Below are 18,114 nucleotides of genomic sequence, written 5' to 3' on the forward strand. Positions count from 1 at the left end.
ATCCTCCAACCCTGGCAACATCCTTGTAAATCTTTTCTGAACCCTTTCAAGTTTCACAACATCTTTCCGATAGGAAGGAGACCAGAATTGCACGCAATATTCCAACAGTAGCCTAACCAATGTCCTGTACAGCCGCAACATGGCCTCCCAACTCCTGTACTCAGAACTCTGACTGATAAAGGAAAGCATACCAAACGCCTTCTTTACTATCTACCTGCACCTCCATTTTCAAGGAACTATGAACCTGCACTCCAAGGTCTCTTTGTTCAGCAACACTCCCTAGGACCTTACCATCAAGTGTATAAGTCCCGCTAAGATTTGCTTTCGATTTGCCTTTCTTATTATATGCTGCACCTGCATATCCACTTTCTGCAATTCATGCCCAACAACACCCACTTCCCTCTGTACTGACACACTGTGAATCTGCTTCCCATTGAAATAACAATTTGTCTTATTTTCCAGCCAAAATGAACAACCCCATACATATCCAATTAACCTCCACCTGTCAGAGTCTGGCCCATTCCCCTAGCCAATATCCATCTGGAAACATATCATCTCCTCATCATATCCTGGTTTCCCACCAATATTAGTATCAACCATGCGTTTAACTATGATACAGTCTGTCTCTGCTTGCAGTTCATTTATACAGATTGTAGATAGTTGAAGTCTGAGAACTGAACCGTGCAGCACAAGACTAGTTTCAGTTTGCAATGCAGAGAAGGACCAATGTTTACTGATCTTCTGTTTACTGTCAGTCAGCCAATCCTTTATCCAAACCAATCCTCTACCTTTAACCGGATTTAGGATCTAATCATCTGGATCAATCTTTTATGCAGCACGTTGTCAAATGCCTTCTGGAAGTCTAGATATACCACATCCACTGGACACTGGTGAATTGAGCTTCATTTATCCAAATGTTCAATTATCTCCTCCCTTATGATTGGCTTCAGCAACTTCCCCACTACAAAGCTCAAACTGGTCTACAGTTTCCCACTTATTGCCTATCTCTTTAAGTGTGTCACATTAGTATGTTTCCAATTTACTGGTACATTTCCAGAATCTAGGGAATTTTGGAATATCTCAACTAATGCAAATCCTTTTATACCTCTGGGTGCAGGCCATCAGGCCCTGGGGAATTATTTGCCTTTAATCCCATCAGTTTACATGATACCTTCTCCCCAGTTACAGCAATTGCACCAATTTCCTTGAGTGGGATGTATGTAAAGCAGTGTTACTTCTGCAACCATAATTGCTTATGCAAGGTGAATGAACTAACCTACACCAGTTTATAATTGTTTCAGCAAAGAGCTGAGTTAACTAAAATGTGCATACAAGAATGAAGACTATGTAAAGGGATACATAGTTTCTTCTGAGTTAGGTAAAATGTGCATAGAAGAATGGAACGTGCCTGCAAACAATGGAAGATGTTACAGACAAATAGATAAGGTGAAAAAGAACATCAAGATATTCCAAGCTCAGCAAATTTCCCTCATGTCAGCACTGAAGTGAGCCAAGTCACTTATAGGGGGGAGGGACGCCCGGCTTGGAGTAGGGGGAGAAGTAAACAAGGGCGGGATGGAGCTGGGCAGGGGCAGAACACAATAAGGAATATTGATAGGTTTGAAGGCCAATGAGGTAAACTGGGAAGTACGGAGAATTAAACTGTATAAATTGTGGAGTAATTTCTGGATCGGTATGGCTACTTGCTAGTCACCCCTTCTTGCAAGAACATTTCAATAAAATTCGCTGCTTCAGAATTTGACTTGGACTGAAATTTATTATATTGTGAGCTCTGTTTCTCACACTTGGTAGTAATGGCAGTTTTTGGGAAGACATTGTTTCCAGAGGAAGTGGTGGATGTGGGTGCAGTATATGGTTTAAAAGACATTTGGATAAGTACATGAATAAGAAATGTTTGGAGGGATATGGTTCAAGCACAGGTAGGAATAGTTTAGTTTGGGATTATGGTCTGGTTGGACCCAAGGGTCTGTTTCTGTGTTGTATGACCATATAACTTGATGAGGCTCCCTCTCTCCTGACCTTGGGGCTTTCCTCCAAGCACCAGAACTCGCAGAGAAGTCCACCTTCGGGCCCTGACATCACAATCAAGAATGGTGCGTAGAAGCAGAACCAGAATGTCCAGTTCTTGTGGGTTATTATGAGGATGAGAGAACCAATCGGGGAAGCCAGCGATTCCACTTCCCGCCACCATGCACAGGAACGTAAATCCAATTGCAGCACCTTCCACGCGACAGCCGTTCGGACTGACGTGTTCTTCATTTGAACTTCTGAACGCTGGGAGCTAATTGCCTCTGCGCGGTTAAGAGCTACAATTTCCGTCACGCACTGAGGGTGGGCTCTCCCCGATTGCATACTGTAGTCCCTCGCTGCACACGCGTAGGTCCACATGCAGCATGGGTAATGTAGTTCGGAGCGGGATTGTGAGCGGTTTGGATGAATTGAGCTGAGTCCCTGTGGGGAGTTTTAAACAACCTCAGTGAAGGGGGAGCTTTCTGGGCTTGGGGCTGTAATTCAGTCATGTTTGAGGAGATGGTCTATCCTTCCCTCCAAACACAGAGAAAATCTTCACTTCCAGAGAAAATCTCTCCAACATTTTTTCACAAAATGTGAGTTTTTGGTGCAATTTCCAAGATTTCTCAGGAGATGTTGGGACAGATCTGATAAATGTTGGCATCTATTCTTCAATAAGGGATGTCAGTATATAATAATATATACTTCAATAATATCAGTATAAAACATTTTGACACTAATCATAGGAACAGTTTTGTGAGGACGGTGTTGAATGTTTTGATTGTTTTGTGTGAAACCTGCTGTAATGGTCACTGTGATGTGGAAGTTGTGGACACAGCTTTTATAGAGACATAGTCAGTGTCCAACGTCCATTGTTGTCCCACCAGATAAATTACATCCCCATGTTTGTTGATGAGGTTTTATAGTAAGTGTGTCCTTTTAACTTTCTCAGTAATTTCAGCAGCAAGGTAAGGGGCTCGAGCTTGGGGTTTGGAGCTGAACCCCTGGTTGGTTTGGTCTCCAGGTACAGAGCATGGCAGAAAGGAGTGCACCACAATCCTGGATTTTACATCTCAGAATTGTGGAGGGTACAGACACTCTTGCACAGCTTATGGAGAACTATTCATAGAATCCTACAAGTGTGGAAATAAGCCATTTGGCTCATCAAGTCCACACCAAACATCCCAGCCAGACCCATCCCCGTACCCAATATTTGTAAGTCTGTCTTTTCCTTGGCTAATCCACCTAACCTAACCTCCTAACCTAACCCACATCCCCAAATGCTATGTCAATTTAGCACGACCAATCCACCTAATCTCCACATATTTGGATTGTGGAAAGAAACCAGAGACTCAGAGGAAATCTACGCAGACACAGGGAGAATTGTGCAAATTCCATACAGTCACCCGAAGATAGAATGAAACACGGGTCCCGAGCACATGCTAACCCATCGTGCCACCCATTGTCGTGCATTATTCAGATTCTGTTATTTCAATGTGGGAAATTATTTTTGTAGTTTGTTTTTAGATTAATTTCTCAATCTGGTAATGGTGAGTCTGTTGTTAATCAGTTCTGAAATGTTTACTCATTGTTATGGTTCTGTTCGCCGAGCTGGAAATTTTTGTTGCAAACGTTTCGTCCCCTGTCTAGGTGACATCCTCAGTGCTTGGGAGCCTCCTGCGAAGCGCTTCTGTGGTGTTTGCTCCGGTGTTTATAGTGGCCTGTCCCTGCCGCTTCCGGTTGTCAGTTTCAGCTGTCCGCTGTAGTGGCCGGTACATTGGGTCCAGGTCGATGTGTTTGTTGATGGAGTTTGTGGCACTTATCCACAAACTCCATCAACAAACACACCGACCTGGACCCAATATACCGGGAATAAGAAAAAACACCTGGAATCCACCTCCACAGTTACTACTTAGAGCAAGGCATATGGCAGACAATCATGCTGCAACCCAAGAATTCTCAGGAGAATATCTGGCCTGACCTACAGGATCCACTGTCATGGAAGAGAGCCAGCCCTCTGTCGGATAGGAGGAGATTCCAATGGCCCAGCTCAGGCATGGATTGTTTTGGATGTTATCCTTTCTCAGACAGATAGAGTTGGATAAAAAGAGTTAATATTGTGGGAATTTGAGAAATGCTCACATGGTGATTTTAGTAAGGAATATTTTGTTAATAAAGTCGAGTTTAATCACAAACCAAATTCAGTGTCCCTTTGTTTGCCTCACCAACAACAGCGCTTGGGAACTGTGTTTTTAATGCATAGACTAGTCAAAGTGTTCAAAATATGGGCAACAATATAGAAACACTTCTGGGGGAAAAAAAAATCAGATATTTGACAATTTTTGGGAAGCAATATAATTTGAACAATTTAGAACATAGAGTCCCTCTCCCTCCTGTGACAATACTGTGGCTTTAACACTTGTATTTTGTACTTTTTTGAGAAAAGGTTGAGACAGAGGTCTTGAGCAGTCTGCTTCAAGCCAATAAACAGCTTGACGCCTTGTGTTTTTTTTAAAGTTGGAACAATAGAAGCAGCCTGAATGGATGCGGGCCAAGCTCCCAAGATTTTAGTTTTAGCTTTCAGTAGCAGTTACTGGGGTCTGGATGTGGAAGCTGTTTTTCTTCTCTCTGTTACAGCTGAAAGCTGGGGTTCTCTTCCTGCTGCTAGAATTGCGTGTGAGCCAATCTGTCTTACTAACATTGCCTCTGCCAAGGGTGTGCGTATGGGATGTTACTATATTGGAATAGTTAATGAGTAATTTATTATTTTGTTAAGTATTTCAATAGAGTTACAGTTAAGCCAATTTTTTTATTTTGTCTGTATTTTTAACTATATTGTATGAAAAAGTATATTTTGCTTCAAGACTGGTAGTTTGACCAATCTAATTGAATCCAGAATGCTAAGCCTGGCACTTGCCTTTAAAATAAGAAAAATTTAGGGTTTGGGCTATCTCCGTAACGTGGTTTGAAGGGGTTTGGTCTGGTCTATAATACAGTTACGTCATTCTCTCTGGTGCATGTGCTGTTCCCACCACTTTGTGTCATCACTGCCTTGTTTGCTGTGAGTTGTCCTCTTCTAATCACTGTCAAACACATCCAAGATTGCACATTCCACACTGATGTTATCAGTTTGAAATTCTCTGAGGATGTAGAATGCTAATCCCACACAAGAAATATCTGTCATGCATTTACAAGGGGAACAGTGGCAGCAACTGCAACATGATAACTCAGAGCTGGGGTCAGCAATTCAGCCCCTCAAGCCTGCGCCACTATTTAAGACAATCATGGCTGCTTTCATCTTGGCCTCAATTCCACTTTCCTGCCTGCTGCCATAACCCTTGAACCTGTTATTGATTAAAAATCTGTATCTGTCTTCTAAAAAATGTAGTCAATTGCCCAATATCTACCACAGTGTGGGGTAGTGAATTTCAGTTTAACCATCCTTTGAGAGGAATAATTCCTCCTCATATTTTTGAATTTGCCACTCCTTATCCTAAAACTATAACGTCTCATTCTAGATTTCCCCACAACAGGAAATATTCATTCCACATCTACTTTGTCAATCTCATTTTGCATCTTATATACCTCAATTAAATCTCTTCCCATTCTTCTAAATTCTAGAAAGTATGTCTTTTTAAGACAAATCTTTTATCTTTGCAATTTAATCCCATGAACCTTCCCTGCACTGCATCTAAATAGTTACATCCTTTCTCCTTTTCAGAATCCCAGGAATTTGGGAATATTATAACTCATGCATCTGCTATATTGGCTGCCATTTCCTTAAAGGTCCTAGAATGTAGGCCATCAGTCTCTGAGGACGTGTCTAACTTTAATCCCAATTCTTTGCTCAGTATTTTCTCCCAAGTAATGGTGATTGTTTTAAGTTCTTTGCATTTTTAACCTCTGCATTACCTGTTCCTATTAGAATGGTTTCAGTGTGCTCCATCATAAAAACTGAAGCAAAATATCAATTTAGTGTTTCTGATATTTCTGTGCTCCCCATTATTAACTTCCCAGTCTCATCTCTAAGGGACCATCATTCACTTTAGCTAATTTTTAAAAAATATACAGTTAAAGCTTTTGCTAATCAGTTTTATTTTGTGCTAGTTTACTTTCATAATTTACCTTTGCTCATTTCATCACTTCTTTAGTAATCCTGATTGATCTTTAAAGGTTTCCTGAACCTCTAGCCTGTCATTGACCTTTGTAAAATGGTATGCTTTTGTTGTTGTTGCCTTGGACTTCTTTGCTTAATCTTAGATGCTTCTACCCCCACACCCACCCCTTCTCACAATCTTTCTCCCTTTCTGGAATATATTTTAGTTTGAAAGAATTAAATATCTCCCAACTGTCTAAACTGTTGGTCTTCCTGCCCAATCTACTAAATGTAGATCTGTCCTCATGCCTATGCACTATGCAGAACACTAGTGTGGGACTACAGTTTGTTGTCCTCAAACAGAATTTGAAATTCCAGCATACTATGATCTCTCTTCCCTGGAGGAACCTTTAGAATGGGATCATTAATCCCATCTCATTACACCATATTAAATCCAAAATAGCCTGCTCCCTGATTGAACCTTGCAGCAATATGTTGGGGAACCAATTCCTAATACATTCTATACATTCATCCACTGGGCTACTCTTGACAGTTTGATTGGTTTGTCTATATGCCAATTGAAATCACTTCTGATTATCATTCCTTTTTTTACAAGCCTCCAATATTTCCTAATTTTTACTGAGTTCGACTATGAAACTATTGATAGGGGTCCTTTGCATTACTTCCCCAAGGGACTTGTTTCCCTTGCTGTTTCTTATTTCTACCTAGACTGATTCTACGTCTCCAAAGCCAAAATCAATCATTCCTCATTACAGCACTATTCTTTTCCTTTATGAAGAGCTCCACCACCTTCCCTTTTCCTTTCTCTCTATTCTTCCAAAGCAGTGAATGTCCTTGGATATGCAACTTCTGGACATGGCCTCTCTGTTGTTTCAGTAAGCACCACTGAATCATATCTATTTACCTCTTAACTCATTAATTTTATTTCATTTGCTATGTGCATTCTGATGCAGAGCCTCTAGGTTTATTCAATCCTCCCCACTCCTGTTTGACTCCTTAATGCATAAATGATGTTCACATGCTGTGATCCTTCCTTTAATTTTCTGGTAATAATCAGTCTCATCACCAACTTGCACACCTACCTTTTCCTACACTTGGATTTTTTTTTGGTTTTCCATGCAACTGAACCCTCCCCCTACTATTTAGTTTAAAGACCTATCTATAGTCCTAGTTATGTGATTTTCCTGGTCTCTAATCCCAGTATGATTCAAGTGGAGCCCACCCCAACAGAATAGTTCTCTCTTTGACAGAATCAATGTCCTATGAATCCAAACTCATTTATTTCACACCAATCTTTCAGATATGCCTCTTCCATCTTATTGACCCAGTGGCAATTAACTTGTAGCCCAGGTAGTAATCCAGAGATTATTACTTTGGTAGTCTTGCTTTTTAATTGTGCACCTACTTGTATCTTGCCCCTCCCAAATCCAAGTCTCATTGCAACCCAGATGAGGGATCCTTAAACTTGGCACCAGGTAGTTTTCACAGCCTTTACGTTTCTCAATCCTGGCCATGGAGAACAATACCTTTGCCCCTAGCCATACTATCCACAATTACAACTACATTTCTCCTTTTTACCCAACTTAAATGGCTCCTTATACCCTGGTGCTAAGGTCAGATTTCTCATCCTCCCTACAGTTTCCACTCTCAGCCACACAAAGACCAAGAGTCTCAAACCTAATGAGCAAGATCAAGGGTCATTGACCGAATTTGAGGTAGCTAATTTAAAGAGAATGACTGCCTCTTGAGGATCAGGGGGGTTCTGTCCTTGTTAAGGTTGGAGGGGTGGGGTTAGAGGGCAGAGGTACTGGAAGTGGATGAGATGTGCCTCCTCCATCGCTAAACTGTAATCACCCAACATCTAGAGGAAGAACACCTCATCTTCAGCCTTAGGACCCTCCACCTACACAGGATAAATGTGGATTTCACCAGTTTCCTCATTTCCCCTCCCCCTAACTTATCCCAGATCCAACCTTCCCACTCGGCACCGCCCTCATGACCTGTCCTACCTGTCCATCTTCATTCCCACCTATCCGATCAACACTCCTCTCTGACCTATCACTATTACACTCACCTATCTTCCCCCAGCCCGACCCCCACTCCCATTTATCTCTCCATCTCCTTGGCTCACAAGCCTGATGAAGGGCTTTTGCCTGAAACATCGACTCTCCTGCTCCTCAGATGCTGCCTGACCTACTGTGCTTTTCCAGCACCACACTCTTGACTCTGATCTCCAGCATCTGCAGTGCTCACTTTTTCCAACTGAGCTGAACTTTGTCAGACAACCAACATTTGATACACATATGGTCATTATGAATGACAATAGCGTCCACCACCTCCATCGAGTCATAGCATCATACAGCATGGAAACAGATCCTTTGATCCAACCCATCCATACCAGCTGTACATTCCAACTTGACAAAGGAGCAGCGCTCTAAATGCTTGTGATTTCAAATAAACCTGTTGGACTATAACCTGGTGTCGTGTAACTTCTGACCTTGTCCACCCCAGTGCAACACTGGCATCTCTACACATTAAACCTATGCTCTCCTAGGAAGAAGACCTTGGCCATTCACGCTATTCATGCCCCTCCTGATTTTATAAACTTCTGTAAGGTCACCCCTCAACCTTCGACACTCCAGGGAAATAGCCCCAGCCTCTTCAGCCTCTCTGTATAACTCAAACCCTCCAGTCACGACAACGTTGCTGTAAATCTTCTCTGCATCCTCTCACATTTAACAACATCCTTCCTATAGGGGAGGTGATCACCTCATGGTATTATCACTTGTCGGCTAACTTAGAGAATCAGATAATGTTCTGGAGATGTGGGTTTGAATCCCGCCGTGGCAGATAGCAGAAGTTGAATTGAGTAAATATCTGGAATTAAGAGTCTAATGATGACCATGAATCCATTGCTGATTGCTCAGAAAACACCCTTTTGTTTCACTAATGTCCTTTAGAGAAGGAAACTGCCGTCCTGATCCGGTTTGGCCTACGTGTGACTCCAGGCCTCCAGCAAAGTGGTTGACTCTTAACCGCCCTCTGGGCAATTAGGGATGAGTAATAAATGCTGCCTGGCCAGTGATGCCCTCATGCTGTGAATGAATAGTAAAACAAAAGAAGGGTGACCAGAAGCGTACGCAGTATTCTAAAAATAGCTAATCACATTCATTGTTAACGTACTGAAACATCTTGTGAAAGTTGTAGTGCTTGGTGCTGACTGGCTATTCACAGTACTCATTTACAAAGAGCAAGAGCACATCACACTCTGGTTGCAGCTGCAACACATTACCTGGCCTTGTATCTTTATTTAATTAGATTTTAAATTTATTATTTCTTTTACAACTAATCTTTAGTTTTAAATCTGGATATATTTCTCCTATTTGGCCTTTGATCTGAAAACTAGTCAGAATAGGTAGCAGAAAGAAATACTCACCCACCAACCACCTACATGTGATGTCCCTTGGCATGTTCACCTTATGTTGCAGAACTGCTGTGGTTTATCTCCCATCTCTCAGATCTTGATGTACTCTAGCCCCCACTGATCTGTGAAAGAGTTTTGGAAACCAGAACATAATACCCCCATCACCAAGTTGCTGAACTCTCATTTTTATGAAACTCTCAAGTTTTACATCTTCGTAGCTTCATTCCAAGATCATTGCACTCAAAGCATTGTTTTTATAGTCTGCCTCTAATGTTTCAGGATCAATTTTAACCAGCTTTCAATTCGTAGTCCAATGAACTACCCAAGCTTCAGCAGCACCAACCTCCACTGGGAGATTTTTTTAAAAATTCCCTGTCGGCTGATAAGATACTTAAATGTCTACCTTTCAAATTAATCCAAATTAAACAGTTGATCTTAACAAGGAAACACCAGCAATTAATTTTAAGACGACAAGAGATTAACTTTTGAGCTCCTATTTTTAACCAAACTGCCAAGGGACATAATTGTCAAATACGTCAAAGGTTACATATCCCAAGGAGTGAGATTTTATTCAGATGCTACAATGACCAGTTTAAATCTCCACCTGACTGCCTTTTTTATTTCAAAAATATACTTTATTCATAAAATAATTTGATGGTCTGTACAGTTGGTCATGCCATACATATGTAAACATGTACATACAGAGATCAGAATCCCCACCTGATCTGCTGCTCAAAGTCACCTCCATTTCCCCGGTCAGTTTCCCAAGTTTCAGAAACTCATGTTGCTCCAGAAATATTTGGATTGACTGTGAGAGACGTCAATCAGAGAGTCCACCCACTCTGCCCATTGTCTCCTCTTCCTCTTCCAGAGCTGGTTCACTTCCTATAGGGACTGAAAACCAAGTGAGGAGATGGTGAGTGAAGGAGCAGCTTTTATACAAATTGTATCCCATAATATCCACACCAATCTTCAGGCAGTCTGACTATCCTGTGGGCAGTCAGGGGTGGAAATGTCCCTTATGCTGTGTGAGAAGATCCAGCTGAGAGAGCTGTTTACTCGGTGCTTTGTGCTGAACTGTGTGACTGGAGCTGTGTGTTGGATATTGAGTGTGTTTATTGGAAGCATTTCCCTCTGACTTCCAGGCTGAGATTTGTTGATGCCACATTCCTGAATATGAGAAGGTGAGGTGTATTTATGTGGGAGGTGCAGAATTACTTCAGGTTTTCGCAGCAGCTGCCTCAGCAGTTAACGCTCGAAAATCATTGTGACTGGTTGAAGAGTTGGGTCAGTGTTCAGAACTGAGGTTGTCCTTTGACTTGAATGTGTAGGGAGGAAGAGAATGGAATCTGATGGAGAGAAATGTCTGACGTGCTGTTTGTCTTGTTTCCTGGTGATTCATTTGTCTTGTGGAACTGTAAAGTGTGTTAATTTGTAGATGGAGTCTTGTTAAAAAGGGTGTATATGTAGTTTGCCTGTTGGAGAAAGGCTAAAATCTTGAAATGTTTTGGAAAGCTTTCTTTTAATATGTGCCCTGAAAGCCTTGGCCTTCAAATAAACCTTCAATTAGCTACACTGAAATGATGTTTTCCTTGCTTCCTGCCCAGTTTGTTTACCTCAAATAAATTTCAAAATGTCCATTCAATTAACATTTTTCCTGAGTGATTTATTTACACACAGTCTTAAAGGGGAAAACTGGAATTCGCCAGTATGAGTTGAGCAGCTAGTGAATCGTTGGCCTGTTTTACACTGTGCCCAACTGTCTTTCGCGTTGCCCTCTCAGTGCCTGGGGAGATGGGGTGGAGGTGGAGGAAAGAAAGTAGCATTATTGTTTGATCCTGGTCACTATCCAGAGTCCCTGCTGGAAACAGAGACTGTGACAGTCAAGTATGTGACAGTCAGCTCCTTCAGCAAAGGAGGAGAGGTAGTTGGAGGAAATTATGTTTACTTTATTTGTTTTACAGAATGATTGTACCTTGCTACACCAGAGAATATGGAGAAAATAGACGTTACTGATAGATCCAGACTGTTCCCCAAGGAACAACTGCACAACTGTAGGAAGACATCCAATCCCTTAACAGCATTGTTCAATACAGGGTAGGTTGGGCAGTGAAGTCATCGTCTGGAAATCAGTCAGTAGTGTGGTGCCTTTCATCAGAACCGGCCTTTCTGAAGGTTTGGCCATGGGTGATTATTCAGGGTGAGACAGGGAAGAAGTGTGTTTTGCTTCAAGTGTGGTAAGAGCTCGCTTCATTCATCAAGCCTCATGAACCACTGATTCATTCCTGCAGGTTGGTGGCTGCTCATGTGTGAGGAGGACTCCATAGGCACATGACAACTGCTGATACACAGGGCTTATCTTTTGAAGAGCCACATGGAAGTGAAACCCTTTACAGTTGAGGTGTGGGACCAGGATTTCACACTGTCATCGACAGTCCTGAGCCAAAAAGACACCCAAACTGGAGAGAAACCTATCTCATGTGAAGTGTGTGATAAATCATTCTCACAGTTATCAAGCCTCAGAACTCACCAGCGTATTCACACAGGGGAAAAACCATTCACGTGTGAAGTGTGTGGTAAATCATTTTCACAGTCATCAAGCCTCCGTGCTCACCAGCGCATTCATACAGGGGAGAAACCGTTCATCTGTGAGGTTTGTGACAAATCATTTTCAAAGTTAACGAACCTCTGCAGGCACCAACGTATCCACACTGGGGAGAAACCCTTCAAGTGTGAAGTGTGTGACCGAGCTTTTACACAGTCTTCGCACCTCTTGCAACATCAGACAACTCACACAGGGGAGAAACCCTTCAAGTGTGAGGTGTGTGATCGAGCCTTCACACATTCCTCTAGTCTTCTGCAGCATCAGGCACTTCACACAGGGGAGAAACCCTTCAAGTGTGAGGTGTGCAGTCGAGCCTTCACGCATTCATCAAGCCTTCTGCGACACCAGACAATTCACACAGGGGAGAAACCCTTCAAATGTGAAGTGTGCAACCGAGCATTCAACCAATCGTCAACACTCCTGAGACACAAAGGCACCCACACTGGGGAGAAACTTATCTGCTGTGATGTGTGTGACAAATCATTCTCAAAATCATCAAGTCTACATGCTCACCAGCGCATTCACACAGGGGAGAAACCATTCACATGCAAAGTGTGTGAGAAATCATTTTCAAAGTTAACAGACCTCCGCAGACATCAACGAATCCACACAGGGGAGAAACCTTTTAAGTGTGAGGTGTGCAATCGAGCCTTCATACAATCATCACACCTCCTGCGACATCAGGCACTTCACACAGGAGAGAAATCCTTCAAGTGTGAGCTGTGTGACCGAGCCTTCACACATTCATCGAACCTGATGCAACATCAGATAATCCACACTGGGGAGAAACCCTTCAAGTGTGAAATGTGTGACCGAGCTTTCACTTATTCATCAAGCCTCCTGCGACATCAGACAGTCCACACAGGGGAGAAACCCTTCAATTGTGAGGTATGTGACCGAGCATTCACACAGTCATCTAGCCTCCTGAGGCATCAGACAATCCATACAGGAGAAACCCTTCAAATGTGAAGTGTTTACTGAGGGACGTGGACATTTGTTGAACCCATGAAAACCTATTCATGTGTGACTTGTGTGGTACATCAGCCTTGGAGTCATCAACTTTCTGTGTACAACAATACATTAGCATAGAAGCAACTATTCACCTATGAGATGCTTCACAAATCCTTCAGGTAGTCATGAACCTTCGTGCGCATTCACACAGGTGGGGAGATAGTGGCACACTACTAAATTTACTGGACTAGCAATCCAGAGCCACAGGTTGATATTCTGTGTTCATATCCCACCAATGCAGATGGTGAATTTTGAATTCAATTGAAAAAAAAACTGAATTAAAAACTAGCTGCTGTTGATTTTTGTGAAAATATTTTCTGGTTCACTAACGGTTCACCTTTAGGGAAGGAAACATCATGCTGAGTACTTCCCCTTCCTTACCCTTAGGGAAGGAAATTTGTTGTCCTCTCCATGTCTGGCTTGCATATGATTCCAGACCTACAGCAATGTAGCTAACCTCTGAAACACACCATACAAATCACACAGTGGGCAATTAGGAACTGGCAAAAAATGATGGCGCAGCTAGTGATGCATTCATTCCATGAATGAATATAATTTAAAAAATCCAAGTGTGAGCATCTGGTTCATCAGAGCATTCACACAGGAGAGAAACACTCTGATTTCTGTAATATTACACATTATTCACATTATTGTTGCATATCCTGGAACATCAGTGAACCCACATAGGAAACAAATCCATCCAGTGTGATGTCTGACAGAATTATTTCATCTCCTCCTCCCTCACGAAACACTGACATCTCCACAAGGACTCAGCTGCTGCTTTTGCATTGAGAGCTATCTCTTTTTTCACTCTCCAGTGTTCACAAAGGAGAGCAGTCATTCCAAAGCACTTGCTGTCTCAAACATCTCACACATTCAGTCCCATCATTTCAAGAAGGCCAATTTAATCTTTAATCCTGATCACAAAACACCATTAAAGGAAAACATCTATATGTACAGAACCCCTTGTATAAACTCAGCATCCTTGCAGTGCAGCATCTGATAAAAGTCACTCATTGGCTCTCACTCTGACCAAGCAGACAATCACATACTTAGTGGTTGGAAAAGCTTCAGCTTCTGATCTATTAGCACAGGTTCCTGGGGTAGTAATGGGGGTACTTCAATTAGCCTCAGTGTCTAGTTAATGGAGGGGGAGAATCAGCCAGGAATCCTGTTCCTCATCAGTGAGCCTGGCTGGGAAGTCAGGGGGAGGGTATGATTTATAATTACTTTTAATGTCATCTATTGTGAATTTGGATTGATGCTTTTTGAATTAGTAATGTGGATTTTCTGTTAATAATTAATTTGGAAGTATTTCTGTTGCCATGGTAATTTCTGTTAAAACAGTTTTTGTGGTCTAGCTTTGGAGTTAATGGATGTATATGCACCACTAAGGGACTTTCATTGATTTTAGATTGTTTTGCCACCCTGTAAGGTAAATAATAGGACCTTCATGTTTGTTATAAATTTCTGGAACTTATTTGTTTCTTGCACTTAAAGGAAACACCCCCTAGCTTGGAAAGAGAATTTTTTACTTTGAGTTTTGAGCAGTTATGTAATGCTCTTGGATGAACATGGCTATATAGCCCAGTGTTCCTGAGAAGAAATGGGTATACCTGTCGTGATTACCTGAGAGTGAAGAGTTCATGTTTGTCCCAGATCTGTAGCGTTAGGATAAACCCTGAACGTGTTATTTAAAGTGAGTACATTCAAACGCAGGTCTGTATAAAGCTCCAGAAGGGCTCTTGTGTTGGTGTCTCCACCTCTGAGCCGGGTTAAATTCCCACTTGCTCCAAAGGTGTAATAGATCTCTGAACAAGCTAATATGGAAAACATCCATAATGGATCCAGGAAGAAGCTATCTGCCATTATGGTTTATATACCAAAGTCGAAAGTGACTTAAAATCATTGAGGTGTTAGAAACAAGAACTCTAGTGTGAGTCCTGTACAAGTGAGGCATTTGGGTACTGTACTGGGGTGTCTTTTGAGTGCCATACAAAAGCTGTTCCTTTATTTTCTTTTCAGTTTATAAAGGAATATTTTGTGATTTGTGGGATTGTACTTTTGCTGTCTGTTTAAAAGTCTTTGCACATATGTTATAATTGGGTAATTTGGTTTATTCTATTTTAATTTCATTTCGTTTGTTAATTAACATCTGCTTTATTGTTAAAGCCAAATCTGCAACGTATGCTTATGCTTTAGCAAGAGACCATTTTGTTAAAACCAAAAAGAAATGAAAATATGATCTCTGAAGCCAGGTTTCAGACTTGGATCTGACACATCCAATATGAACATCAGCTGGGATCATAACACTTGGCAGAATGTGTCTCAGCTGTGACAGTTTCAATTGACTCACCACATTCACTGTCTGACTGTCCACGTGCTGAATGGCCACTCGACCAGAGCACTAGAGTCCAGGTCAGTATCTTGAAGAAATATGAGAGGACAAAGTACAATGAGAAAGGCAAAGAAAGCGATCAAGTAATTAATTTCATCTACACTTTCCTTTCAGTTGATATATTCATTTAATTCAATTCCCATTTGATGGTGTGTCACTTTTTCCCAATCACTCTTCTTTTGATGTTCTAAGTGATTCAAGAGGACTGGAGAAACCTAACTGTCCCGTTTAAAAGAAAAGTTATTTTTGTAGTATCTTTAAAATGAAAATCAAACATTACTGTATAATTTCAAGCATTACCAAATTCTACTTGTTTGTTCTTTCTTACAAAAATACCTACAATTTTCTCAAAAGTAGTTTGCCAGTTTATGCTTCATGTTTCTTTTTATATAAAAAATCACAAGTTCAAGTATGGCCACAACAGACATGATGGTTTCTTTTGTGTTCACCCGTATTCATGTTGTTGGGCTGATAAGTTTTGTTGGTGGTCAGTTAATTTCTTCCCAAACAAAATTTTCCATTTTTTAAAATACAAATTAAAATCACCTCAGCTGTTTCTACTGGCTCTTGTTTTAAATTAAAATGTTGAAATGTAAATGTATTTGTCCCCTTAAACATCAATTAAATTGCCCATCGTGATCTTGAAAGAGCAACTTGTATCAATATATTTTATCAATTCCAAATTCAGATTTCATAATTTCACTAATTATGTGCTGGATTGGTAATTTTAAAGAGTGTTTTTATACTGTATTGGAGACACGAGTGATCTCAGTCAGATTAGGGTTCTCCTGTTCTCTAACACTCTTTCTCAGCCAGTTTGTTGGGGGTCTCACGATATTCTTGAAACCTTTTAAAAATGCAAAAACAAATATTTACTATGGCACTGGAAGAAGATGTTGTACTTTTACATGTTTAGTTTGAAGAAACTATTGAAATCCTCTGAATTTCAAACTGACATTTTAAGTTTTATTGTCTTAAAGAAAATCTTATAAATTGTTTTTAAGATTACATTCAATAAATAATGACAAATATATGAACAAAATATTTCTCCTTCTGGGTTTAAATCGGATGCCTTCCACAGTGCAGCTTATCTACATATTTTGACAACAAGCTTTTTATAGCACAGAACTGAAAAATAGAGTTCACACGATTTTCAAACTTCTGAGTAAACTTTTGACTTCTTTCTAGGTCTGACTTTAGTCATGGGTAAGCTATTGGAAGTGATTCAGAAGGAAGGGACTTAAATGCATTTGGAGAAGCAAGGAATGATCAGGGATAGTCAGCATGTTTTTGGGCGAGTAAAGTTGTGCCTGACAAATCTGATTGAGTTTTTTGAGGAAGTAACCAAGAGAATTGGTGAGGGAAGAGCAATAGACATTGTTGAATTGGACTTTAATAAAGCCTTTGACAAGGTTCTGTATGGAGAGACTAATTAGTAAAGATAGACCATCTAAGATTTAGGGTGAGCTTGCCAATTGGATACAAAATTAGCCTAATGACAAGAGACAGAAAGTGATTATAGAGGGTTGTTCTTCAGGCTGGATGCCTGTGACCAGATGTGTTCCACAGAATCTGTACTGTGTCTACTTTTGTTTGACATAGAGTCATAGAGATGTACAGCATGGAAACAGACCCTTCAGTCCAACCTGTCCATGCCAACCAGATATCTCAACCCAATCTAGTCCCACCTGCCAGCACCCGGCCCATATCCCTCCAAACCCTTCCTATTCATATACCCATCCAAATGCCTCTTAAATGTTGCAATTGTACCAGCCTCCACCATTTCCTCTGGCAGCTCATTCCATACATGTACCACCCTTTGGGTGAACAAATGGCCCCTTAGGTCCCTCATATCTTTCCCATCTCACTCTAAACCTTTCCCCTCTAATTCTGGACTCCCCGACCCCAGGACAAAGACTTTGTCTATTTATCCTATCCATGCCCCTCATAATTTTGTATACCTCTATAAGGTCACCCCTCAGCCTTCAACGCTCCAGGGAAAACAGCCCCAGCCTGTTCAGCCTCTCCCTATAGCTCAAATCCTCCAACTCTGGCAACATCCTTGTAAATCTTTTCTGAACCCTTTCAATTTTCACAACATCTTTGCAATAGGAAGGTGACCTGGATTGCACGCAATATTCCAACAGTGGCCTAACCAATGTCCTGTACAGCCGCAACATGACCTCCCAACTCCTGTACTCAATACCCTTACCAATAATGGAAAGCATACCAAACGCCTTCTTCACTATCCTATCTACCTGCGATTCCACTTTCAAGGAGCTATGAACCTGCATTCCAAGGTCTCTTTGTTCAGCAACACTCCTAGGACCTGACCATTAAGTGTATAAGTCCTGCTAAGATTTGCTTTCCCAAAATGCAGCACCTCGCATTTATCTGAATTAAACTCCATCTGCCACTTCTCAGCCCATTGGCCCATCTGGTCCAGATCCTGTTGTAATCTGAGGTAACCCTCTTCGCTGTCCACTACACCTCCAAGTTTGGTGTCATCTGCAAACTTACTAACTGTA

General features: G+C 41.3%; 1 protein-coding gene and 1 pseudogene across 2 annotated transcripts in view; both read left to right on the top strand.

Annotated features, from left to right (window-relative positions):
- LOC122541578 (zinc finger protein 271-like) overlaps positions 1-17,232 on the top strand; it is a 652,600-nt gene extending 635,368 nt beyond the window's left edge. Inside the window, exons 1-2 of one of the 2 annotated variants that reach the window (XM_043678413.1) lie at positions 10,458-10,488; positions 11,864-17,232. In XM_043678413.1, coding sequence (XP_043534348.1) covers positions 11,947-13,146 — 1,200 coding nt within the window. In that variant the 5' untranslated portion in view covers positions 10,458-10,488; positions 11,864-11,946 and the 3' untranslated portion in view covers positions 13,147-17,232. Of the gene's footprint in view, positions 1-10,457; positions 10,489-11,863 lie in introns of those variants that run through there. The other variant, XM_043678414.1, reaches the window with a different exon arrangement.
- LOC122541204 overlaps positions 10,467-18,114 on the top strand; it is a 134,360-nt pseudogene continuing 126,712 nt past the window's right edge.

Source organism: Chiloscyllium plagiosum, chromosome 37 (assembly GCF_004010195.1).
Source record: "Chiloscyllium plagiosum isolate BGI_BamShark_2017 chromosome 37, ASM401019v2, whole genome shotgun sequence".
In the NCBI taxonomy this organism is placed as follows: domain Eukaryota; kingdom Metazoa; phylum Chordata; class Chondrichthyes; order Orectolobiformes; family Hemiscylliidae; genus Chiloscyllium; species Chiloscyllium plagiosum.